The sequence below is a fragment of the Macaca nemestrina genome, chromosome 18, assembly GCF_043159975.1.
Source record: "Macaca nemestrina isolate mMacNem1 chromosome 18, mMacNem.hap1, whole genome shotgun sequence".
NCBI lineage: Eukaryota > Metazoa > Chordata > Mammalia > Primates > Cercopithecidae > Macaca > Macaca nemestrina.
In genome coordinates this window covers 20,397,066-20,422,105 of record NC_092142.1, presented here as the reverse complement: position 1 = coordinate 20,422,105, position 25,040 = coordinate 20,397,066, and the positions used below count along the sequence as shown (strand labels likewise).

At 46.3% G+C, this 25,040-nt stretch overlaps 1 protein-coding gene across 1 annotated transcript; it reads left to right on the top strand.

Moving 5' to 3' along the window:
- Positions 1–2,068: 2,068 nt before the first annotated feature.
- LOC105484997 (crystallin mu) lies at positions 2,069–22,115 on the top strand. Its single transcript, XM_011747142.3, has 8 exons — positions 2,069–2,323; positions 2,824–2,977; positions 4,815–4,877; positions 10,503–10,604; positions 12,648–12,831; positions 18,578–18,699; positions 19,389–19,473; positions 21,795–22,115. Exons 1-8 carry the CDS (start codon positions 2,154–2,156, stop codon positions 21,857–21,859), a joined length of 945 nt encoding a protein of 314 aa, XP_011745444.1. The 5' UTR covers positions 2,069–2,153; the 3' UTR covers positions 21,860–22,115.
- Positions 22,116–25,040: the final 2,925 nt, after the last annotated feature.

Genomic DNA, 25,040 nt, shown 5'->3' with positions numbered 1-25,040 from the left:
ACAAAGGGCCAAATAAAGTCTTACTGTGTCACACAAGCTGGAGTGCAGTGGCGCAATCTCGGCTCACTGCAGTCTCTGTCTCCCGGGTTCCAGCGATTCTCCTGCCTCAGCCTCCTGGGTAGCTGGGATTACAGGCACCCGCCACCACACCTGGCTGATTTTTGTATTTTTAGTAGAGACAGGATTTCACCATGTTGGCCAGACTGGTCTCGAACTCCTGACCTCAGGTAATCCGCCCACCTGGGCCTCCCAAAGTGCTAGAATTACAGGTGTGAGCTATCATGCCAGGGCTATATCTCTGTGCTTTCTAAACCCAATAAGTGTTATGTAATAATGATGCTAATAACACACATAATGGGCCAGAAACATTTCTATAAGCCCAGCGGCTCTGGGCATAAATTTCTAGGGATGGTGAACTGAAGAAACAAAATTGTGCATTGAAACCAGCTTTTCCCAACCACCAGTGTCTCTCTCTCTCTCTCTCTCTCTCTCTCTCTCTCTAATGTAAGTGTTCACTTATTATGTGGCTACTCTGTGCCAAGCACCGTTGCTAAACACATTATGTACAATTTCTCATTTCATTGGTACTGATTTTGACACTTACTCATCCACTGTCTTTTATCATGATGTGACCATTTCCTACAAAATGTTCTGTGTAGCTTCCAACCAAAATACCACAAAGCACAACTTAAGCAGTCCTGCCTCTTGACCTGTCTCCCAGGCTCTGCTCTCGCTCATCTGTTCCATCCTATGCGTTGGCAGACGATCCATCTTTCTAAATGCTTATTCTCTTGAAGCATGTGATTTCTTTCCTAGGAATCACCATTCTTAGCTACCTGACTCCAAGCATTGTTCTCAGTTTTATCTCCTGATCCTCCTAGACCTCAGCAACTTATTCCAGCCTAACACGTCTGGCAACTCACTGTTCCCAGAGCTTTTCAACTTGCCTTCCACCCCAGGGCTTTATTTGGCCCGTAATGCCCTCTTCCTCTCTTTCTGCCAAAGTAGCTTAATGATTAGGAATATAATTCTGAAGTCCAACCAAGGGGCAAAGCCAACTCCTCTGCTGACTTGGTGGATGATATTGAACTAAATTTCTTCCCTTCTCAGAGCCTCCAATGGACAGTAAAACTAATAACAACACCCCCCTACCTTAGAGGTTGTTGTATAATTAAATGAGATAAGATACATAAAGTGCATGGTGCAGTATCTGGTACATAGTAAAGATCAATAACCTGATGTTACCATTGTTGTCGTCACTATTATTATTTCAGACCTTCGTTTCGCCCTCACTCTTTCATGAAGCCCTTATCTAACCACTCCAGGTCAAAATAATCTCTCTTTTCTTTGAATTAACTTACTTTTCCTATTACTGATTTGATGGCTTGGATTTATTGCCTTAAGCTTTACATCATTTGTTTCGAATTTTATTTCCCCATCTCAGGTAAAAACTCCTTGAAGAAAAGATCCCGCAATTTGGCTTTTCGTGAGATGGAAACGATTACACCCTGCTCTGCAAACTTCCCCCTTTAAAGGTGAAGGTTTGTTAGGTTGGTTAGCCCGTGAGAAAATTGTGCATTCTTAGCAATCAAAGACCAGACATCTGGGGGTACAGGTGGGTGGAAGACTAGGATAAGAGACTCCAGATGGGGACAGAATTAAAAGGGAAAAAAAAAATTTAAATAAGCCTCCGTCTCCTTTTATCTCCTAGCAGTAGGCAGTAATTTAAGAAATAAAGGAGCCCCATTACCGTTTTCCCTGTCCATTCTTTCCCAGGCACGGTGACCTAGACAGCAGCAAAAAGCGAGTTAATGGGCAGGGGTTAGGTAGGATGCAAAAGTCAAGGAATGTGGCTACAGCTGATTATAAGAACTGAGAAAGTGGACTGAAAAATATTGACTCCCAGCACGCCACCTCGATGCCCATCTTGGGGAATCCGTCGCTGGAAGGGACCCATCTCGCCCACCCTTAGGGGTCGAGGTGGGTGAAGGGGGAGGAGAGAGCTGGCGGGGCGGGGTGGGGTTGCTCCGCCCCCGGAGGCTGGGCTGTGACCAGCAGGCGGCTCCGCAGCGCAGCGGGCGCGCTCATATAGGGCACAGCCGAGGGTACGTGGATCGCGGTGCGGAGACTGAGGTTAGAAGGCAGGTGGCGAGATGAACCGCGTACCAGCGTTCCTGAGCGCGGCCGAGGTGGAGGAACACCTCCGCAGCTCCAGCCTCCTCATCCCGCCTCTAGAGACGGCCCTGGCCAACTTCTCCAGCGGTCCCGAAGGAGGGGTCATGCAGCCCGTGCGCACCGTGGTGCCGGTGACCAAGCACAGGGGGTGAGTGAGGAGGATCGGGGCCAGGGGCAGGAGAAACTGGAAAGGGGGAAGAGGAGGAGCAGGAAGAGGAGCGGTGGAAGAACGGAAGAGACGGCTTGACTAATTGTTGCCAACAGCTGCCACTTTTAATAGGCGCTACCCGGTGTGCTAAGTGGGAGCTTTACGGGTGTTACCTTGTTTATTTCAGCGCACTCTCCACCTGGGGAGATATTGATGCCACCGTTTTATTGATGGAAAACTGAGACTCAGAGAGGTTAAGTGACTTACCTAGGCTTACACAGCTACTAAGTGGCAGAACTGGAATGGTTTTCTGATCCAGAGTCAGACTTCTGAACATATTATGCATAGTGTCTAAGGGAAGGGCAGAGGAGGGATGCGGGGGCTGGGAGAGGGCTAGTGGGGCCGTGACGAAGGAAAGAGAAAGGAGGGTATATGGGTACTTTCTAAGAGACCCCAGCATTGATGGAAACAGGCTGAAGCTGCTCCCTCTCTCCTTGTAGCTACCTGGGGGTCATGCCCGCCTACAGTGCTGCAGAGGATGCCCTGACCACCAAGTTGGTCACCTTCTACGAGGACCGCGGCATCACCTCGGTCGTCCCCTCCCACCAGGCTACTGTGCTACTCTTTGAGCCCAGCAATGGCACCCTGCTGGCGGTGAGCAACTTCCTGTCCCGGGGTGGAATGGGGCCCCTGGGCCCAGATTTAAGTTCAAAAGTGAGTTCTCCACAAGCAGGGGGAGTCTTGATTGTGACTACATGTGCCCCTCTGCAAGTGACTGGATACCAGCAACAGTGAAGGTTATCTGTGTTCATGTATCTATTTCTAGGACTGCCTGAAGATGCATAACACAGCACCAGCGCCCACTGCTGCCTCAAGCATGTGACAGTGTGGAAATAATAATCTTGTCATTCTTGCATATGTCCTTGTCCTATGCTCAGTTACCCCAAATACACAGCTTGAACGAACCCATTAGCCAAGGGAAGATTTACTTACAGAATCCTTGTCGACATGGAAAAGAAGGGGTGTTCTGTAATCCCTGGAAGCCTTTTCAGAGGGGTATACGGTGTGACCTGCTTTAATATCTAATCATAGTATCAAAAGGTAGCAGTAGCTCTCGTTTATGGAGTACTTTTTAAAGTGTCAGGCACTGTTCTAAACATTTCACATTTGTTAATCCTCTTAATACTTAAAACCATTCTATGAGATGGGTAATATGATTACTTCCACTTTATAGATGAGGAAACTGAGTCAGAACAACCATGTTCAACTTACTGAGGTCTATGTAACCAACAATTAGCATGGCTGGACTTCAGAGCTGCTCAGTCGAAGTCAACGGTCCATAGGTCCAGACTCTCCTAAGACCACTGCCATTTTAACTGCCACATATTGGGCACTTATGTGCCAAGAAGGAGACACTGATCACATTCAATTCTGAGAAATTCCTCTATGGGTATTTTTATTAACTCTCCTTCCCTTCAAGTTCTGTTGAGGTCCTCGAGGCTCAGGTAAGTATAGTCACTTTGCTTGAGGTCACACAGCTGGTTAGTGAAAGACTCAAGAATCAATCCTAGGTCTGATAGTTAACTCTTGTGGTCTGTGCACTCCAAGCTGGGGCTTACAACCTCCTTCCTTTTCCCCTGAATTTCTGGATGGCCAAAGAATCTGGCTGTTCAACACTCCTTTGAGAATATCTAGCTCTTCCCAACTCATCCAATGGAGACGGCATTCATATACCTGCCAACAGCGGTTCCCCGGGGGGTAGAACCCGGGGCTTTGAAACTAGATGACAGCTGAATCTGTTCAGTAACTTGGTGATTCACTTCCTCATCTGTAAAATGAGGTTGATGATGCCTTTTTTTTTTGATGGTCAGCTGAGATGAATAACTTATAAACAGAGAAGGGTGCAGAGGGTGGCTGTTACTAGCAAGGCATAATTTTCAACCTTCGCTGTGTATCAGAATCACCTGGGCTGTCTGGGTCTGACTCCTAGAAGAAATACAGACTGGGTTAATCTAAGGGTGGTATCTGAGCATCTTCACGAAGCTTTCCACACGTGCATCAGGAACAGAGAACCACTAAGAGTTTCACGACCCTTATCCAAATGTCAAATGGCAATCTTCTCTCTCAAGTTCCTTCTTAATTTGGTGTTTTGAGAATCCTAAGGCAAGAAAAGAAAATGGGCAGTTCTTGAGGGCTCAGCATGTGCTAGATGTTTCCAGATAAGCCAGTGCATTTAATCCTCACAATAACCCTCTGAATGGCTGGCATTATCTTTGTTTTTACAGGTGAGGAAACCAGTGCTTAAAGATTAAAGTGTTTGTTCAAAGTTGCATATCTCTTAAGTGGAGGAATCGGATCCAGGGCTGACACGAAACCCATGCTGTTTGTAGGATGCTATAAAACTTCCTAGGCTAATATTTTAGAACTGTTTCTTCTAATTTAAGTAGTGGACAGGGGTGCCCCTTGCTCACTGTCTCTCCTTTCCTCCAAGGTCATGGATGGAAATGTCATAACTGCAAAGAGAACAGCTGCGGTTTCTGCCATTGCCACCAAGGTAAGATGAATGGCTGGCTGTGCTATGAAGGTGAGCTCTTGGGTGGGGTCTGGTATCTCAATCTTGAGAGACTAAAGGAGAAGTGGGGAACTTATTTTGGTTTCCTGTTGGACATAGCTGGAACTCCAGATGTCAGATATATCAGGTGAGCACAGTAATTCATGAAATTATTAGCTACCATTTAATGTGCATGACCAGATTCCAAGTACCATACGTGCATAATTCTCAATCTTCCCATCAGTCTTGAAGAATAGAAATGAGAAATTCTCTCCACCTTCCAGGTCAAGGAATATGGCTCAGAGAGGTTCTGTGAATTGCCCAGGATCACACAGCTCACAAGTGCTAGAGTAAGAATTTAATACCTGACCTCTCTGGCTTCCAGGACTGGCTTCTTGTCCCTGTACCACATTGCCCCTGGTAAGACAGTATGATTGTCCCATAGACCAAAGCTAGTACTACACAAGAGGCAGAGTGAACTGAACAGAGCCAAGCCAGATCCGTGTATTCATTCGACAAGTATTGAGTGAGTTCCTATCCTGTGTCAGGCGCTGTTCTAAATGTTAGGGAAATGGCAGTGAGCAAAACAGAGGGGCACGCATAGGGGAGGTAGACAACCAATAAAAAGGGATACACAGGCCGGGTTCAGTGGCTCATGCCTGTAATCCCAACACTTTGGGAGGCTGAGGCAGGAGTATCACTTGAGGTCAGGAGTTGGAGACCAGCCTGGTCAACATGGTGAAACCTCATCTCTCATGAAAACACAAAAATTATCTGGTCTTGGTGGTGGGTGCTTGTAATCCCAGCTACCCGGGAGGCTGAGGCAGGAGAATCGTTTGAACTCAGGAGATGGAGGTTGCAGCGAACCGAGATCGAGCCCCTGCACTTTAGCCTGGGCAACAGAGTGAGTCTCTGTCTTAAAAAACAAAACAAAACAAACAACAAAAAAAAACCTTTTGAGTTTAATAATGTGTTAAATAGTAATAAATAATATGTAATTAAATAATTAGCACATATTAATAAATTATTAATAGTGTGCTTAGAATTTGCTAAAAAATAAAACCAACAACAACCCAAAAAGTCACATAACATGTTAGAAAGATGAAGATAAAGCAGAAGTGAGAGTATGGGAGAAGGTGTCACATTTTACATTATCCAAGAAAGACCTCGCTGAGAAGGTGACATTTGAGTCAAAGCTGAAAGCAGTGAGTTAGTGAACCATGTGGAAACGCGGAGGGGTGCTCCGGGCAGACGGAATGGTAAGCAATGGGGGTGATGATGCTCCCGAGCAATGTCAAGTCATCCTATAAGAAAAACAGCATTTTTAGAAGTTAGAGTTAAGAGGATCAGGCTTAGAAAACAGGGTGTTTGTGGGAACGATTGGAATCTGGAGTCTTTCACATTAAATGTGGAAGTACAAGGTCTTGGGACACTGGTTTTCCTAAGTTATTATAAAGGGAACATGGTAACCCAGGGAAAGGTGTAGCAGCAAAGACCAGGTGTTCGGGTTGTATCTCAAAGTTTTCTAGGTACCTGCTGGAGGGGTGGGGGGAAGAATGGGAGGATTAATCTGGTAATTGTATACGAAGGGAGTAGACCAATAGCACCCACCTCAATGAACTGGTTTTTAGTTATATCCAGACCTGACTCAAGTAATCAAGGACTCCTTGCTATGTTTGCTGGTTGGGAACAGAATGAATCTCGTATTACTGCCTGTCATTTATAAAGAGCTTTAGTCTTTTTCAGAATCATTTCCAACCCCTTGTCTGGACTATGAGTTTCTGCGAGGAAGGCAGGGAAAGTATTAATGGCTTCATTTTATGCAGCGAAGAATAGAAACTTGGGTTTCCTGAAGTCATACAACCAGATGCCTGTGGGTTCTTTTGAGGCCACATGGTCTTGGCCCAGATGAGAAGTCTCCAACATAAGCAAGCTATGCAGCAGCATTAGCTAGGGAAGTTTTTAAAAACTCAAATTCCCATGCCTACTGAATCAAAACACAGAGAGTAAGGATCAACCAGGTCTGGAAACCACACTTTTGGTAGACCCAGCCTGCAATAACACTGCTTTGTTGCATTAATAAAAATCTGTGCTCCCAGAAGAATCAGGAAGCCTCAGGTTGACACTTCAAAGTTTAGACACTTCAAAGTTTAGGCTGAAACTTCACAGCTTTATTTCCAGGGGCTCAGATGAACACTTTCAATAAGGAACAAAGGGTCTATTTTACTTGTTGCCTTGAATCTTGTCCACCATTTCTCTTTTATTTAGGGCTTTTGTGGGGGAGAATAAGTATAGGGAGCTCTAGGGTCTGATGAACATAATACATTTTTTGTGCTTGGGTGTCACATAAGCTTCACTGAAGACTGATATGTTTTCTCAAGGTGACAGTATGTATCAGGGTTTAGCACTGACATGCATTTATTCAACAAATATTTGAGTGTCCACCAAGTGCAAGGTTCTATGCTCAGCATGGAGTAAGCAAAACCAGATACAATACCTGCCCTCATGTAGTACAGGGTCCAGTGGGGGAGACAAGATATAGTCCAAAGATCACACCAACAGGCTGGGTGCAGTGGCTCACGCCTGTAATCCCAGCATTCTGGGAGACTGAGACAGGCAGATTACCTGAGGTCAGGAGTTCAAAACCAGCCTGGCCAACATGGCAAAACCCCATCTTTACTAAATAGACAAAAAAAAAGAAAAAAAAAATTAGCTGGGCATGGGGGCGGGTGCCTGTAATCCCAGCTACTGGGGAGGCTGAAGCAAGGGAGTCGCTTGAATCCTGGAGGCGGAGGTTGCAGTGAGCCGAGATCACACCACTGCACTCTAGCCTGGACGACAGAGTGAGACTCAGTCTCAAAACAAACAAACAAAAAAAATTATGCCAATAAATATGAAACTACAACGCTGACAAGTGCTATGAGAGTGTAAAGCAGTTATGTCTTGATCTAGTCTGTGGCTGTGCCTCTGTAAGGGATATTTGAGCTAGGATTGAAGGATAATAGGAGTTACTTGTGAGGGGCAGAGGGGACAAAGAAGCCGGGCATCCTATGGCAAGGAATTAATTCATGCAAAGGCCCTGTGGTTGGAGGAAGTACATGAGCTTGGGAAGCTGCAAGGAAGCCAGTATGGCTGGAAGACAGGAAGTACAGGGGAACATGGCATGATGGTATGAGAGAGGACTATACAGATGGGAGGGCCAGACCATGCAAGGCCTTGGAAAATGCAAATGAAACAGACTTTCAGACTCTTTAAATGAGAAACCTAGCAGATTCATATACATGTACTTAACCTACATGCTTATGAGAAAAGATTGAAGTGCCACTAATGCTATTTAATAAATCTTATAAACGTATCATTAAAAGTCGACTGGGTGCAGTGGCTTACACCTGTAATCCCAACACTTTGGGAGGCCGAGGCAGGTGGATCACTTGAGGTCAGGAGTTCGAGACCAGCCTGGCCAACATGGCGAAACCCCATCTCTACAAAAAAAAAAAAAAAATTAGCCAGGCGTGGTAGTGCATGCCTGTAATCCCAGCTACTCAGGAGGCTGAGGCACGAGAATCACTTGAACCCAGGAAGCAGAGGTTGCAGTGAGCTGAGATCACACCACTGCATTCCAGCCTGGGCAACAAAGTGAGACTGTCTCAAAAAAAGAAAATTTTAAAAAAATATCAATTATCACACTATTACCAGGGCAACAAATTATCAAGTAAGACAACCAATCAGAATTACACATTTAGTTTAGGAAATTGAAGGTTATTTTTATGGGATACTGTAACAATTTCTGAAGCTCAGCTGTACTTGCAAGAATAGATGCATATTAACTGAGAACAGAAGAAAATGGTAACAATTAAGGGGAAAAAATCATCTAATTATCCTTATCAGACAGAAACATAAGATTTCTAGTCTTGTGGATATTATCATTTTGAAAGCTTTTCAAATCAGAGACGTCGAACTATATTTTATGGCACAGAATGGTATCTCTCCTTCGGTAGCTGCAGGAGATAAAATTAATTCCTAATATTTCAGAGATGACATTTTGCTAGTAATTAGTAGTTAAGAAGATTTTTCACTTTTTACATATTACACTCCAGAATTCCAGTGAGTAGCACTGTATGAAAGAACAGATCCCAGGGAACTCAAAGTTTACTAAATGAAATAGAGAAAAGACAGAAGAGGGTTTTATTTAATATATACAATGTCGAGGGCCAAGTGATCTTTCCTCTATGCCAGTGGTTCTCCACTGAGCATGAGTTTGTCACCTGCTCCAGACACATTTAGGAGAGTGCAGACATTTTTAGTTACCACAACTTGAAGGGGTGGAAAATGCTACTAACATCTAATGGATAGAAACCAGAGATACTGTTGCACATCCTATAATACCCAGGATGGCGCCCCTCCCCAACAAAGAATTGTCCGGTACATGTTAGTAGTACCAAGGTTGAGAAGCCCAGTGCTACCTCTTGTAGGTCATAGTAGGTGTGTACCAATTCTGTGCAAATAAGACTACCTCTGTCCTCATGGGGCTTAAAGGCCTGTAGAAGAAAATCTACAAACAAATAAGGCTATGGCCTCGTGCATTCTATCAAGGAGGCCACAAAGGCCTCATTGGAGAGGTGGCACTGGACATGAGCTGATCACAGAACCCTGCTCTCAAACACAGACACCCTCAGGAGGTGCCACAGATGCTAATTCTACATTCGTCTTTAGAGGAAGACAGAGGCTGTGAAAGCATCAACAGAGTGGGCTCGGCGAATATAGCTAGAACCCTAGAACCCTGGGAAGGAAGAGCTCACAGCATCCAGGCAGCTCTTAGAAGCAGCTCAGAGCTCTGAGAAGTGGGTATGGCTGAGCATGCACCTGAGACACAATGGCATAGAAGAAAGGACATGGGCTTTGGGGTATGGAAGATGTGACTTTAGAGCCCCACTGTGCTCTTTAATAGCTGTAAAACCTGGCTGGGCACGGTGGCTCACGCCTGTAATCCCAGCACTTTGGGAGGCCGAGATGGGCAGATCACCTGAGGTCAGAAGTTTGAGACCAGCCTGGTCAACATGATGAAGCCCCATCTCTATCAAAAATACAAAAATTAGCCGGTCATGGTGGTGCACACCTGTAATCCCAGCTCCTGGGAGGCTGAGGCAGGAGAATCACTGGAACCCAGGAGGCAGAGGTTGTAATGAGCCGAGATCGTGCCACTGCACTCCAGCCTAGGTGACAGAGCGAGATTCCGTCTCAAAATAAACAAATAATAAATAAATAAATAAATAAATTTATAAAATAGTTGTAAGACCCAGAGCAAGTTCACCTTTCTGAACCTCAGTCTCTTCATCTGTAAGAAGAAGATAATAGGAGTCCCCAACTCATAGGGCCAGTGTCTAGACTAAATGAGATCATGGGGGTAAAGCATTGGCATACATTAGCTGTTCAGTGAAGCCTTCTTCCTTCTCTTCCCACTCGACACAGGGGAAACTAAGACACAAAAGGGAATTCTCTTGATTGCCTGCAAGCTCTTGAGGGAGGCAGAAGAGAGGGCAGAAGTCACTTGATACTCAAACCGTCTTAGTTTTGTACCTATCTGCTAGGGTCTCCCTTGACCTTTGCCACTTCATTTCTCTCACACAGTTTCTGAAACCCCCCAGCAGTGAAGTGCTGTGCATCCTTGGAGCTGGGGTCCAGGCCTACAGCCACTATGAGATCTTCACAGAGCAGTTCTCCTTTAAGGAGGTAAGTCCCGGGGCGGGGGTGGGAGAGAAGAGGGAAGAGGGTGGTCCTTGAGCTGTCTGTACTCCTTCACTGCACCACAGGTTATTCTGAAATAATTAAGCTGTGAGCCCCACCTAGACCATTGTTGTATCTTCATGACTTCCCAGAAGGGGATGGATGATAAGAGTCGGGGAAAGATCTGGTTACCTGTTTCCAGTCCTCAGTTCACCGGGCATTTGTCTGAGGATACAGCAAGCTTACTCGGTTAAAGGATTGTTTTATATCTCTTGTATACATTCAGTTGTCCTTTTAGCCCCTGTCTATTATGTTTTTCTTAGGAGAATCCAGAGTTTTTAAGTATTCAAGGTTATGGATCAAGAAACTGGGTGGGAAGAGACCTGGAGACCAGTAAGCCACAGCCTGTCTCTTTTGCGGTCTCCATACTGGTCCACCTTCCCTTCTCTGCGGCTCATGCTTCCCCCGGGAATGTTTGATGCTATTTTATTTTATGTGTGTGTATGAAAGGGATGGAGCAGATTTAAAGTATGATTTAATGATGAAAATAAAACCACTGCCTTGGGAAATATAGACTTAAAATTAGATGAGTGCACAAGTAATTGCAGTTTTTTGTTGTTGTTGTTTGTTTGGTTTTTTTTTTTTTGAGATGGAATCTTGCTCCGTCGCCCAGGCTAGAGTGCAGTGGCGTCATCTCGGCTCACTGCAACCTCCACCTCCCGGGTTAAAGTGATTCTTGGGCCTCAGCCTCCCCAGTAGCTTGGATTATAGGTGCCCACCACCACACCTGGCTAATTTTTGTATTTTTTAGTAGAGACGGGGTTTCACCATGTTGGCCAGGCTGGTCTCAAACTCCTGACCTCAGGTGATCCACCTGCCTTGTCCTCCCAGAGTTCTGGGATTACAGGCATGAGCCACTGTGCCCGGTTGCCATTACTTTTAATACAAGGAAGAAAACAAAAGAAAAATGCCCTTTTATCTGTTTTCAAAGGCAGTTAATGTTCTCTGATCTTTCCTCTTCAGCTTTTTATAACATAGTGTTAGTAATGTTAGATACGCACCATTTTATATCCTCTCTTACTGAATGTTCTAACATCACTTTTCAGGTTATCTAATTTTTGCATAAAATTTGCATAGTCTTCTATAAAGAAGGGTGAAGAAGTTAACCATGCACTTCTGGCTGGGCAAAATGTTCTGTTTTTCACCTTGCTTGGTGAACATGCTTGGACATAAAGTTTGTTTCTGTATGTATTATATTCCCTTATAAGAAATTCTGTAGGCCTTATTTTCAGTTGACAGGTGACAAGCCCTTGACCCAAACATTGGAACCTGTCAAGCAAGTCGGCAAGTCCCCAGCTCCTGGCGAGGCCACTGTCCCACCCCCTAACCCCAGCAGCTTTCAGGATTCCAGCTGTAGCTACCATTCTTGGCCTTTTCATTGGCTGTGCCATTTACCTTCAAACTCTTCTGATCTTGAATTTCCTAAGTATCCTTCACCAATCAAGTCATTCCATGAAAAACATTGTCAAAAATAATCCTTTGTATGAATCTCGCACCCATTACAACTCCTTTACGGGGTCTCAGACATAAAGTGTGAGTTCCACACAGACTTTGCCAGTTATCACTTCCATTTTACAGATGTGGAAACTAAGGCTGAATGACATGAAGCAATTTCAGGAAGTAGCAGAGATTGGTTCCAAGCCTACCTGGCTCCAGAACTTGCTCTGCTAATTATTATGCTATTAATATATAATAGCTATTTAGCTATTGAGGCTGTGCATCTTGGCCTAGAAGTGAAATACTTCTACCCTTTTTAAACGGGGAAAGTGGTAGAGAATGCTCATTTTCAAATACCTGGCCAGATGTCTAAGTTAATGCTGTACCCCTGATCAAATGTCCATTCTCCATGGGGAATGATTTAGGAGTGATTTAGATAACCATCAGCCCCTATCTCAGAGTGGTTCAACTTTCCCTTTGCATCCCTGGGCTTAGTGTAACATAAGCAGCAAAAAAATGGCACTAGTGTCGTTCTTGTTACTCCCAATGAAGGTGAGGATATGGAACCGCACCAAAGAAAATGCAGAGAAGTTTGCAGACACAGTGCAAGGAGAGGTACAGGTCTGTTCTTCGGTCCAGGAGGCTGTGGCAGGTGCAGATGTGATCATCACAGTCACCCTGGCAACAGAGCCCATTTTGTTTGGTGAATGGGTGAAGCCAGGGGCTCACATCAATGGTAAGTAGAGTGGCTCCATAAGGCATGATGGGTGGTGGCCAGGCTACTCTCTAGACTGGACCAGTCGGCTACATCTGTAGAGCTAGTTTATTCATGCAGAATGCCCAAGCTATTTAAGGGCCTTGAAAATGTGTGAGATTGAAAAAAACAATATTTGGCCAGGTGCAGTGGCTCATGCCTGTAATCCCAGCACTTTGGGAGACTGAGGCAGCTGGATTGCTTGAGGCCAGGAGTTTGAGACCAGCCTGGTCAACATGGCAAAACCCCATCTCTACTAAAAATAGAAAAGTTAGCGAGGCCTGGTGGCTTGCACCTCTAGTCCTAGCTACTCATGAGGCTGAGGCACAAGAATGACATGAGGCCGGGCGCGGTGGCTCAAGCCTGTAATCCCAGCACTTTGGGAGGCCGAGATGGGCGGATCACAAGGTCAGGAGATCGAGACCATCCTGGCTAACCCGGTGAAACCCCGTCTCTACTAAAAAATACAAAAAACTAGCCGGGCGAGGTGGCGGGCGCCTGTAGTCCCAGCTACTCCGGAGGCTGAGGCAGGAGAATGGCGTGAACCCGGGAGGCGGAGCTTGCAGTGAGCTGAGATCCGGCCACTGCACTCCAGCCTGGGCGACAGAGCGAGACTCCGTCTCAAAAAAAAAAAAAAAAAAAAAAAAAAATGACATGAACCCAGGAGGCAGAGGTTGCAGTGAGCCAAGATTGTGCCACTGTACTTTAGCCTGGGCAAGAGAGTGAGACTCTATCTTAAAAAACAAACAATATTTGCTCTAAAAAATGTAAAAGGGAAATTATAAATCTGAAACTCATGAATATTTAATGTTCTATAAAATGTAAATTTTTTTTTCTTTTTTTGAGACAGGGTCTCACTCTGTCACTCAGGCTGAAATGCAGTGGCGAGATCTCAGCTCACTGCAACCTCTGCCTCCTGGGTTCAAGCGATTATCCCACCTCATCCTCCCGAGTAGCTGGGACTACAGGCATGTGCCACCATGCCCAGCTAATTTTTTGTAAGTTTTGGTAGAGACGAGGTTTCACCATGTTGGCCAGGCTGGTCTCGAACTCCTGACCTCAAGCAATCTACCCACTTCAGCCTCCCAAAGTGCTGGGATTGATTACACGTATGAGCCACTACGCCTGGCCATAACATGTAAAATTATGGTAAATGGTAATTCACAGCTCAATTCTGAAATGTGATGGAGTTTAAATCACAAAGGCTAAATGAGTCATTTGTTCTTAACACTAAGAATTATAAAACTTTAAATTTCTTTTGTTCTGTAATTTTTTATGTGACATGTATATGCTTTTTAATATGTGTGACAGGACAAGGGGCAGGAGAGGGGATTCTAGACATGAGGGTGCCTGGGGCCTCTGTAGACCTTCAGATGGCTCTGGGTATTATAGCAAGGGCTGGTCTATAGCTAATACTATTGCAGGTGCTGTCCCAAATTCTTTGTATAATTCTTTGCATATTAAATGACATTATTCTATTTATATTAAATGACATTATTCTATGTATAATGTCATTAAATACTTATAACCAACTTATAAGGCAGGAACTACTATAATAAACTCCATCTTACAGGGGGATAAACCAAGGCATGGAGAAATTATATAACTTTTCCAAAGTCATACTTTTTTTTTTTTTTTTTTTTGAGATGGAGTCTCACTCTGTCACCCAGGCTGGAGTGCACTGGCATGATCTTGGCTCACCACAACCTCTGCCTCCCATGTAAAGGGACTCCTCCTGTCTCAGCCTCCCAAGTAGTTGAGATTACAGACACGCGCCACCACGCCCAGCTACTTTTTTTGTGTTTTTAGTAGAGATGGGGTTTCACCATGTTGTCCAGGCTGGTCTCGAACTCCTGATTTCAAATGATCTGCCCGCCTCAGCCTCCCAAAGTGCTGGGATTACAGGTGTGAGCCACTGCGCCCAGCCCAAAATCAGAGGTTCTTGATGGCAGAGCTGGGATTTGAACTGAGGCACTCTATCCTCAGAGTCCAAGCTTTAAATAATACTCATTATTGCCTTCCAACAGGAAGACTGAATTCTGGTGAGCAGAGCAGGCAAATTCTAGAGGATTTAAAGATGGTCTCGGTGCCCTGTGTTTTAGTGACAAGCACATGGTGTGAACTCAGACGCTAAGAGCTTTGCACACATGGGCAGATGAGCAGGCAAGAGCCAAGTAAAATGATGACGTATTCAATCATACATTCTGACTGAATCTCTGCCGTGTGCCAGGCACTCTTCTAGATGCTGGGGATGCCACAATAACCAGACAGTCAAGGTCGCTGGTTTCCTGGTGGTTAATTTCAGTGAGGAGAGATAGACAACAAATGAACACATAGAGGAATTAGATAGTTCTGGCTGAAGACGAGACCAGAAAGAACAAGGCCCTGGGTGATAGAGGCTGGTAGTGGAAGTGGAAGGTAGGAGCAGAGAGAGGTGTTTTCAATTGGGTTATCTGAGAAGCTCTCTAAGCTGTGGGTTTTGAGCTGTGAGCTGAATGAAGAGGAAGAACCAGCCATGCCAACAGCTGATCAGATCAGCTGAAGCCGTCCCCAAGAGAGAACAGCAGATACAAAGGCCTTGAGTGTGGAAGCGAACATGGCACGTTTGAGGAAGGGATCAGAGTAATTTGAAAGTCTCAGATTTCCACCAGCATGGGACTCGTGGTCAGATTGGGTCCAGGGAATGGGTAAGAGGTGAGTCAGGGCTGAGTTTATAGACAATAAGACCATTTCTGGAAGGACTTGGGAAATCAAAGGGAAACCAGTTCATGGTGAAATGGGTTTCCAAAGCTGCATCTTCAGGAAGACAGACTTGATTTTTTTTTTCCCCCAGCTTAAAACAACACATTATTATCATCTCACAGTTCCTGTGGTTCAGGAGACCGGGCGTAGGTAGCTGGATCCTCTGCGCAAAGTCTCACGAAAAAAGAAATTGGGTGACACCCAGGCTGCAATCTCATCTCATGCTCAGGGGTCCTCTTGCAGGCTCCCATGGTGTGGCAGGATTCAGTTGCTTACGTTGGAGGATGGGGGAGCCCCTTTCCTTGGGGCCATTCTCAGCTCCCAGAGAAGACCCAAATTCCCTGTCATATGGACTCTCCATCCTCACATCCATCCACAGAGAATCTCCCTTATGTTGGATCCCTCTCTCACTTGGAATCATTCTCCAGGAAGGGCTGACTTGATTTTGAGTCAAGGCATCTCTTCTGCTTTCCTGGCCCAGGGACAAGATTGGTTTATGTGTTCACAGAGGCAACACATACATTTAAGAAAAATGTGTCACAAGCGCAGACAACAGGGAAACACCAACAGATTCTACTTAGTTTACAGCTCGGCGGAGTGACAGGCCCAGTTCCAACCTCCCCCACGCCTCCTTCCTCCTGCCCCGACACCCTGTCAGCCTGTCTTCGACCCTCACTCATTTAGCCTCATCATAGCCAAGCCAGAGCCTTGTCTGAGTCAGGCCTCTCTCTCTTCACTGCCTGGCCTACCTCCCTCCGCCTGAGTGACCTCACACAACCCTTTGAGAACTTGCCCCGCTCATAAGCAGTGGTTGTGCGGGGGAAAGGGTCCAGTGAGAAGGAGTGGCCTGAGAAAGGGGGATTTTGTTCCCACCAGCTTATGATTTATTTACAAGCTTCCTTAGCTAGTGCTTTTGTTCTATAGAACTCTCTGCACAAACAACCTTCAAGATGGACATTTTTACACAACTGTCTTTGGAAATTAGAATGAAGGAGAACAGAACGGGAGGGAACAAAGGGAGAAAACTGGGCGGCAGTGGAAGAAGGCATATAAATGCTGTCTTATATTTGTATAAGGCTTTATAGCAGTTTTCAAAGACTAGCCGGCCAGGGGCCAGATCCAGTCAGCAGATGTGTTTGGTTTGGACCATAGAGTGATCTAAAACTCAAGGAGTGACATATGCAAATAGATTTCCTGTTTCTCTTTTACGAAAACAACTGGGGCGTATCTGGTAACAGTGGATCTACATTCACACATGGTAATGATTAGCTGGAGCTGAACAATGGCTGTCCCCTTCGGAAGGGCCCGCTGGCTTCTCCGCCCCTCAGTCTCCACCACATCTAATCCGGTCCCTCTGACCTGCTTTGCTCATTTTCATTACCTCCCTGGCCTTGCAGGCATTTGGTGGCAGCCTCTGCATTCTCCTGTGTCCCAGTGCCCTAGGGGGCGCCACACCTTGGATTCATCATTCTGGTCCTGGACTCCATCCACAGAGGATGCGGAGAGTTCAGGCCAGGATGAAGTCAGTTTTCTTTCTGCCGAGACTTCTCCATGACCCTGACACTGGGCTTTTTTTTTTTTTTTTTTTTTTTTGTCATGAGTTAAGAGAGAATCCGGGGTGAGGAGAGGGAAAGGGGCACAGTGGTACATGCCTGTGGTCCCAACAGTTTGGGAGGCTGAGGGCGGGAGGATCACTTGCGCTCAGGAGTCTGAGGCTGTGGTGAGTTTTTGTTTGTTTATTTTTTGAGATGGAGTCTTGCTCTGTCGCCTGGTTTGGAGCGCAGTGACACAATCTTGGCTTGCTGCAATCTCCGACTCCCAGGTTCAAGAGATTCTCCTGCCTCAGCCTCCCAGCTAGCTGGGATTACAGGCGTGTGCTACCATGCCCCGCTAATTTTTGTATTTTAGTAGAGACAGGGTTTCACCATATTGGCCAGGCTGGTCTTGAACTCCTGACCTCAAGTGATCCACCCACCTCAGCCTTCCAAAGTGTGTTAGGATTACAGGCGTGAGCCACTGCGCCCAGCCTGTGGTGAGTTCTGATTGCACCACTACACTCCAGCCTGGACAACAGAGTGAGACCCTCTCTCCAAAAAGAAAAAAAAATAGATATTAAAAGAACTGGTTGGGGGTGAGGAATGGGAATGATGGAGATCAAGAGGAAAGTAGGGTGTGAATAAGCTCCAAGTGATGTCTCTGGTTCGGGATTTTTGTGAGGAAGTTGTTGCTCCCGTTAAGCAGAAGAGGTGTGAAGGCCCAGGGGCTCTCTCAGACCTAGATTCACCCATCAGATCCTTTACCTTGGCAAACACCTTCACTTCTTTGAGCCTCCATTTGTGCATCTGTTAAGTGAGAACCAGACTTTGAAATGTACTTGTGAGAACTATAAATAGTATGTGCAAAACATCCCACAGATAGTAGACACCCTGTAAATGAATGCTGTGTCGTCTCAAAATCTTTTGGCAATGACGTGGGATATGGAATAGAAAGGCAAAATGGTAGGTAGTATTTTTTTTTTTTCTTTGAGATGCAGCCTCACGGTGTTGCCCAGGCTGGAGTGCAGTGGCATGATCTTGGCTCACTGTAACCTCTGCCTCCCAGGTTCAAGCGATTCTCGTGCCTCAGCCTCCAGAGTAGCTAAGACTACAGGCGTGAGCCACCACACCTGGGTAATTTTTTGTATTTTTAGTAGAGACGGAGTTTTGCCATGTTTGCCAGGCTAGTCTCAAACTCCTGGACTCAAGTGATCCGCCTGCCTCAGCCTCCCAAAGTGCTGGGATTACAGGTGTGAGCCATCACACCTGGCCTATTTCTTAATAAGGTATTTGGTCTTACTGATTGGCAGAGGCATGGCCTGGGGGGTGAGGGGGTATTTTGAATCTGAGTGTGCTCACGGGTCCTTTGTTCACCTGTCTCCTATGCTTTGGCTTTCTTAGTAGCCTTTGGCACTAATCCTGGGCTTAGGGTCTGTTTTGCTGTCTCTTAGCTGTCGGAGCCAGCCGACCTGACTGGAGAGAACTGGATGATGAGCTCATGAAGGAAGCTGTGCTGTACGTGGATTCCCAGGAGGCTGCCCTGAAGGAGTCTGGAGATGTCCTGTTGTCAGGGGTGAGGCTCTTCTGACCCGGGTCAGGGCTGCCACCTGGCTGGCCTCACCTGAATCCCAGGGTTTCATTAACTTCCCTTCCAGTTAGGGCTGCTCAAGACCTCAGCCACCCCATGTCCTTGTAGGGGAGGGAGCTCCTAAACAGTTTGCAACCCTCTTTAATTCCATTGCAGAAAAATGTGGGCATTATGGGTGGTGACATGTGTGTTCCTGGAAGGAGAAGCTCAATGGATTTTATTTTTTTGCTGGGCTGTCCTATAAAGCAGTGGGATTGGAAGCTTCTTGCAGCCTGGAAACCTTCCCAATGTGGCCAACACGATAAGATTGTGTTGCCCAACTTCTGGCCTCATTTTACTGTTATAATCAGCTTCAAAACAAGAAGGGAGCTGCTGGCATGCATGTTCAGATAAAAGCATGTCTATTTCCTCACTGACACAATGATCTTGGCACGACAGCTCCCTGGACACCAACTTGAATCTCTGTGTTTATGGTATCACAAAAGCAAATGCCACCCCAAAAGGATTTTGGGGACCAGCCTCTTCCCTAATATCATTCAGTGTACAAAGAATAATTTTTTTTTTGAGCCAAATTTCTCTCTTATCCAGCTCAGGAATTCCCTGGGCTGGCTTTAAAAGTCAACCCTGAGCAGACTTTAGCTTCATGCCTGGGTCAGCGTATGTTTGTTTCCTAGGCCGAGATCTTTGCTGAGCTGGGAGAAGTGATTAAGGGAGTGAAGCCAGCCCACTGTGAGAAGACCACAGTGTTCAAGTCTTTGGGTAAGATCCACTGCTCCCTGGGCACAAATCCAACTAGAGCACAAGGCAGGTTCACCCATTGGTGGGAAGAGGAATGACCACCAGACTCTACAGCTGAATCATTGTGCTCCATCATTCAGGTCAATTATTTACATGGCTTAGCCTAGTGATGAAGCCCATGAACTCTGGAACTCAGCAGTCCTGGGTCGGAGTCCCTTCCCTGCCACTCAAAGACATGTGTCCTTAGGCAAGTGATCTGACCTCTCTAGGCCACAGTTTCCTCACCACCTGTCACCAGTGAGGATCAGGTGGGATGTGCATATAAAATGAATCAGTTAGGTGCAGATCTTAATGAAACTCAGAAGGTACCCTTCAGAGATGGAGGGGGCAGGGGACAAAGATGTTAAAGGACAGGATCCTTAAGGGAAATGGCAGAGACCCAACCTGAAAGAGAGTCAGATGGAAAGTATAGCCTGAGCCCTGTTCATTCCCTCCTTCCCTACTCTCCCACTTGCTGCTTCAAGGCGGGCTTCCACGGGGAGCCCCCTACCACCTGAGTTGTATGGGGTACCTTATAGAAGCCCAACAAAGGGTGGGGTCCCAGTGGCCAGTCTGTCCCTTGCCCCAGGTCCTCTTCCACCCTATGAGACTGAAGGAAACAGAAGTACATGGGAACAGGCTGAGCTCTGTGGCTTACGCCTGTAATCCCAGCACTTTGGGAGGCCGAGGTGGGCAGATCACTTGAGCTAAGGAGTTTGAGACCAGCCCGGCCAGCATGATGAAACTCTGTCTCTACTAAAAATACAAAAATTAGCCAGGCGTGGTGGTGTACATCTGCAATCCCAGCTACTTGGGAGGTTGAGGCAGGAGAATCACTTGAACTCAGGAGGTGGAGCTTGCAGTGAGCCAAGATCACGCCACTGCACTCCAGCTTGGGCGACAGAGCGAGACTCTGTCTCAAAACAAAAAAAAAAAAAAAAGAGTGTCCTCTGTCCCCCTCTCATGACCTTCCATACTTCATGATCAAGCAGCAAAAGAGTTAATGCCTGGCAGAGCATCAAGAGTGCTCTGGCCACCCAGAGCCCATGCCATTGGTTAAGTATGCATGCCTTGCAGGTTGGCAAATGTCTTTAAAATCTCTCATGCACTGGAAGACAAAGGCAATAAAACTTTATCTGGAGCCTGGTTCAAAGACATCACATGGATCCAGTTTTGTCTGAAAGCTTCAGAGGTCATGGCAGATCAGAGGTCAGCCAGCCCCCACTTCAGGAGCCAAAATGCTGCAGAAACTTGTTCTGTTCTTTCTGGCAATTTTTGCTTTCTTACTTTTGGGGATTAGTTTATTGGCACATCATTTCACCTAACGGATGCATACCAAGCACCTAATTATGTATCTGCGCTGGGTGCAGAGGTTGAGGTGTCTACCAAAACTACAAGACAAAGGGGAGCTGCCAAAGGATGCAGCGTTCGAACTGGACCAAGGGTCAGCAAACTGCAGCCTGTGGGCCAGACCCGCCCGGCTTCCTGCTTTTGTGTGGCCTATGAGCTTGAAATCATTTTTAGATTTTCAAATGATCGGGGGGAGAAAATATTTCATGATGTATGAAAATGATACAGAATTCAAGCTTCAGTTCCATACATAATTTCACTGATACACAGTCAGGCTCTTGTGTCTACCTGTTGGCTGTACTTTCTACTCTAAAGGCAGAGTTGAATAATCGTCGTAGAGACCCTGTGGCCCACAAAGCCTAAAAGATTTACTGTCTGACCCTTTTAGAAAGTTTGCTCAGGCTGGGCCCGGTGGCTCATGCCTGTAAGCTCAGCACTTTGGGAGGCCGAGGCGGGTGGATCTCCTGACTCCTGAGGTCAGGAGTTCAAAACTAGCCCGGCCAACATGGTGAAAGCCCAACTCTACTAAATATACAAAAATATATATCTATTTAGCCAGACCTGGTGGCATGTGCCTATAATCCCAGCTACTCAGAAGGCTGAGGCAGGAGAATCGCTCGAACCTGGGAGGTGGAGGTTGTAGGGAGCCAAGATCACGCCACTGCACTCCAGCCTGGGCGACAGCGAGACTCTGTCTCAAAAAAATAAGTTTGCTCAGCCCTGAGCTAGATTTAGAAGGACACACAATTTTTTGGTGGGTGTTTCTTAGTGTCATATTCTCTGCCCCTTTGTAGACCATCTAAGCCTGAACTCACCTCTGAGTATCAGTCCCTGTGATTCCAATGGGCACTGGCAACATGGACACGTATCAGGAAACTGCCAGCCATGGGGCCTGGGTTGTTTCAGGAAAAGTTGTTCTGACCAAAGGTGAACCAAATTTCTGTCTATTCTAGGAATGGCAGTGGAAGACACAGTTGCAGCCAAACTGATCTATGATTCCTGGTCATCTGGTAAATAGAACAAAGGAACTTGGTGTTGAGATGGATGCTCGAGGAATGTTGCTGCTGGTTCTCATAATTTCTAGAGTAAATGAGGAAGTCCAGTCCCCAGTGAACTCTCCTTTTGTGCTTATTGCGTTTTACCTTAAGTGCTGAGATCCTCATTTATGTTTGTAGTTGGAAAGCAAAACTAGCCATTTCTTCTGCTATACCAAGTTATAATAGCATTCATTTCCCTTTATATTTCCCTGAAATAAAGCACTACCCAATTCTGCAGTGTTTGCTTTGGTAACTTCTATTCCTATCACAAGGAAACTGAGAGGGATCAGATGCTTCTATTCACTCCCTGGGGGAGCTCCACTGGCTATAATGAAATTTCTTTTATATTTATTATTGTTTTGAGACAGAGTCTCTCTCTGTCGCCCAGGCTGGAGTGCAGTGGCATGATGTTGACTCACTGCAACCTCCACCTCCCAGGTTCAAACGATTCTCCTGCCTCAGCCTCAGCCTCCCAAGTAGCTGGGACTACAGGCATGCACCACCACACCCAGCTAATTTTTGTATTTTTAGTAGAGATGGGGTTTCACCATGTTGGCCAGGCTGGTCTCCATCTCTTGACCTCATGATCCGCCTGCCTTGGCCTCCCAAAGTGCTGGGATTACAGGTGTGAGCCACTGTGCCTGGCCTCTTTTCTTCTTTTTTTTTTTTTTTTTTTTTGCAAATACAACTCATACTCTAAGATCTACTGTTTTAAAGTATACAATTCAGTGTTTTTGTTTTTGTTTTCTTTAGATGCAGTTTCACTCTTGTTGCCCAGGCTGGAGTGCAATGGCACAATCTCAGCTCACTGCCACCTCTACTTCCCGGGTTCAAGTGATTCTTCTGCCTCAGCCTCCCAAGTAGCTGAGATTACAGGCGCACGCCACCATGCCTGGCTAATTTTTGTATTTTTAGTAAAGATGGGGTTTCACCATGTTGTCCAGGCTGGTCTCGAACTCCTGACCTTAGGTGATCTGCCCACCTCGGCCTCCCAAAGTGTTGGGATTACAGGCGTGAGCCACCGTTCCCGGCCTTTTTTTTTTTTTGAGACAGGATCTTACTCTGTCACCAGGCTGGAGTGCTGTAATGTGATCACGGCTCACTAAAGCCTTGACCTTCTGGACTCAAGTGACCCTTCTATATAGCTGAAATGACAGGCGCATACCACCATGCTCGACTTTTTTTTTTTTTTTTTTTTTTTTTTTGAGACGGAGTCTCGCTCTGTCGCCCAGGCTGGAGTGCAGTGGCGCGATCTCGGCTCACTGCAAGCTCCGCCTCCTGGGTTTACGCCATTCTCCTGCCTCAGCCTCCTGAGTAGCTGGGACTACAGGCGCCCGCCACCGCGCCCGGCTAATTTTTTGTATTTTTAGTAGAGACGGGGTTTCACCGTGGTCTCGATCTCCTGACCTTGTGATCCGCCCGCCTCGGCCTCCCAAAGTGCTGGGATTACAGGCGTGAGCCACCGCGCCCGGCCTCGACTTTTTTTTGAGAAGGAGTCTCATTCTGTCGTCTGGGCTGGAGTGCAGTGGCACAATCTGAGCTCACTGCAACCTCCACCTCCTGAGTTCTGGCGATTCTCCTGCCTCAGCCTCCTGAGTAGCTGGGATTACAGGTGTCCACCACTACGTGTGGCTAATGTTTTGTATTTTTAGTAGAGATGGGGTTTCACCATGTTAGTCAGGCTGGTCTCAAACTCCTGACCTCGTACTTTGCCTGCCTCAGCCTCCCATAGTGCTGGGATTACAGGCATGAGCCACGCACCTGGCCTCAGCCAACTTCTTTATTTTTTTGAGAGATGAGATCTCACTATGTGGCCTAGGCTGGTCTCAAACCCCTGGGCTCAAGCAGTCCTCCTGCCTTGGCCTCCCAAAGTGCTGGGATTACAGGCATGAGCCCCCCACCTAGCCTAGTCATTTCTTATAAGTGAAATTCTACAATATGTAGTCTTTTGTGTCTGACTTCTTAACATTTAAAGGAAAAATGGAATTTCTGTATAGATCAGGGCTCCTTTGGTCATAAGTGGTAGAGACTACAACTCAAATTACCTTAAGCTGAATGAATGGAGAATGAGATTTATTGGCTCTTGTAATTAGGAACACACAGGTAACTGGTTTCAGCTACAGCTGTATTCAGGGGCTCCAACTGTCACCAGGACCTGGTCTTCTTCCTCATTGGCTCCATTATCAAGTTCTCCCTGGTAGTGGCAGGACATTGGTCAGCAGCTCCTGAATTATATCCTGTCCTCTTGAGCAACTGAGCATAAATATTCTCTTCCTTTACAGTTAGATGTTCCAGAACTGAGAGTTACTGGACCATCTAGGTCACATGTCTATTCCTGAGCCTAACATTGTGGCTGAAAGACATGGACTAGATGGGGCGAGATGGCTCATGCCTGTAATCCCAGCACTTTGGGAGGCTGAGGCAGGAGGATCGCTTGAGCCCAGGAGTTCGAGACCAGCCTGGGCAACATAGCAAGACCTCATCTCTTAAAGCGATGGAATACTCTGGCCAGGCCCAAGCCTTGTACCTATCCTCAAACCATCACATTGACTGGGGGGATTGGATGCTCTGGTTATCCAGGCCTGGATCACATGCTCACCCTTGAGTCAGAAGTGCAGTCTGCACATCTGCCCACATGAGCTGACGGAGGGAAGGTGTCTCTTACCAAAAAGAGGACTGGATAGTTGAAAGGCAAAATCTACAGATATCCACTACAGTATCTGTGTTGAAAGGGCCATTAAGGATCATCTTGTCAATCTTCAACTTATGGACGGGGAAACTGAGGTGCAGAGATGCTTTCTCCAGGCCCCCTGAATCACTAGAACTGTGTTGTCCTTGTCCTGCCAAAGGCCCTGTCCAAACCCGACTCTGACCCTAGCCTCACCCCACCCCTTTGCTTATTGCTACTCCAAGGCTGGTTTTCAGATAAGTCAGCAGCAAAGCATGCTTGGCTCTGTTTTTCTGCCCATACTCCTCCTGGGAAGGACTCATGCTCCAGGTGGCTTAGCCAAAGGTTGATCATATTTGCCAGACTGTCTGGACAGGGGTCTTTGTGCTGAAACAAAATGGCCACATGATCTGATTCTGCATATCTCAAGTGATGATGGAGTCTTTCTGGGAAACCCTAATGGTCACCACCCTAAAGCATGTATAGAGAAGAGC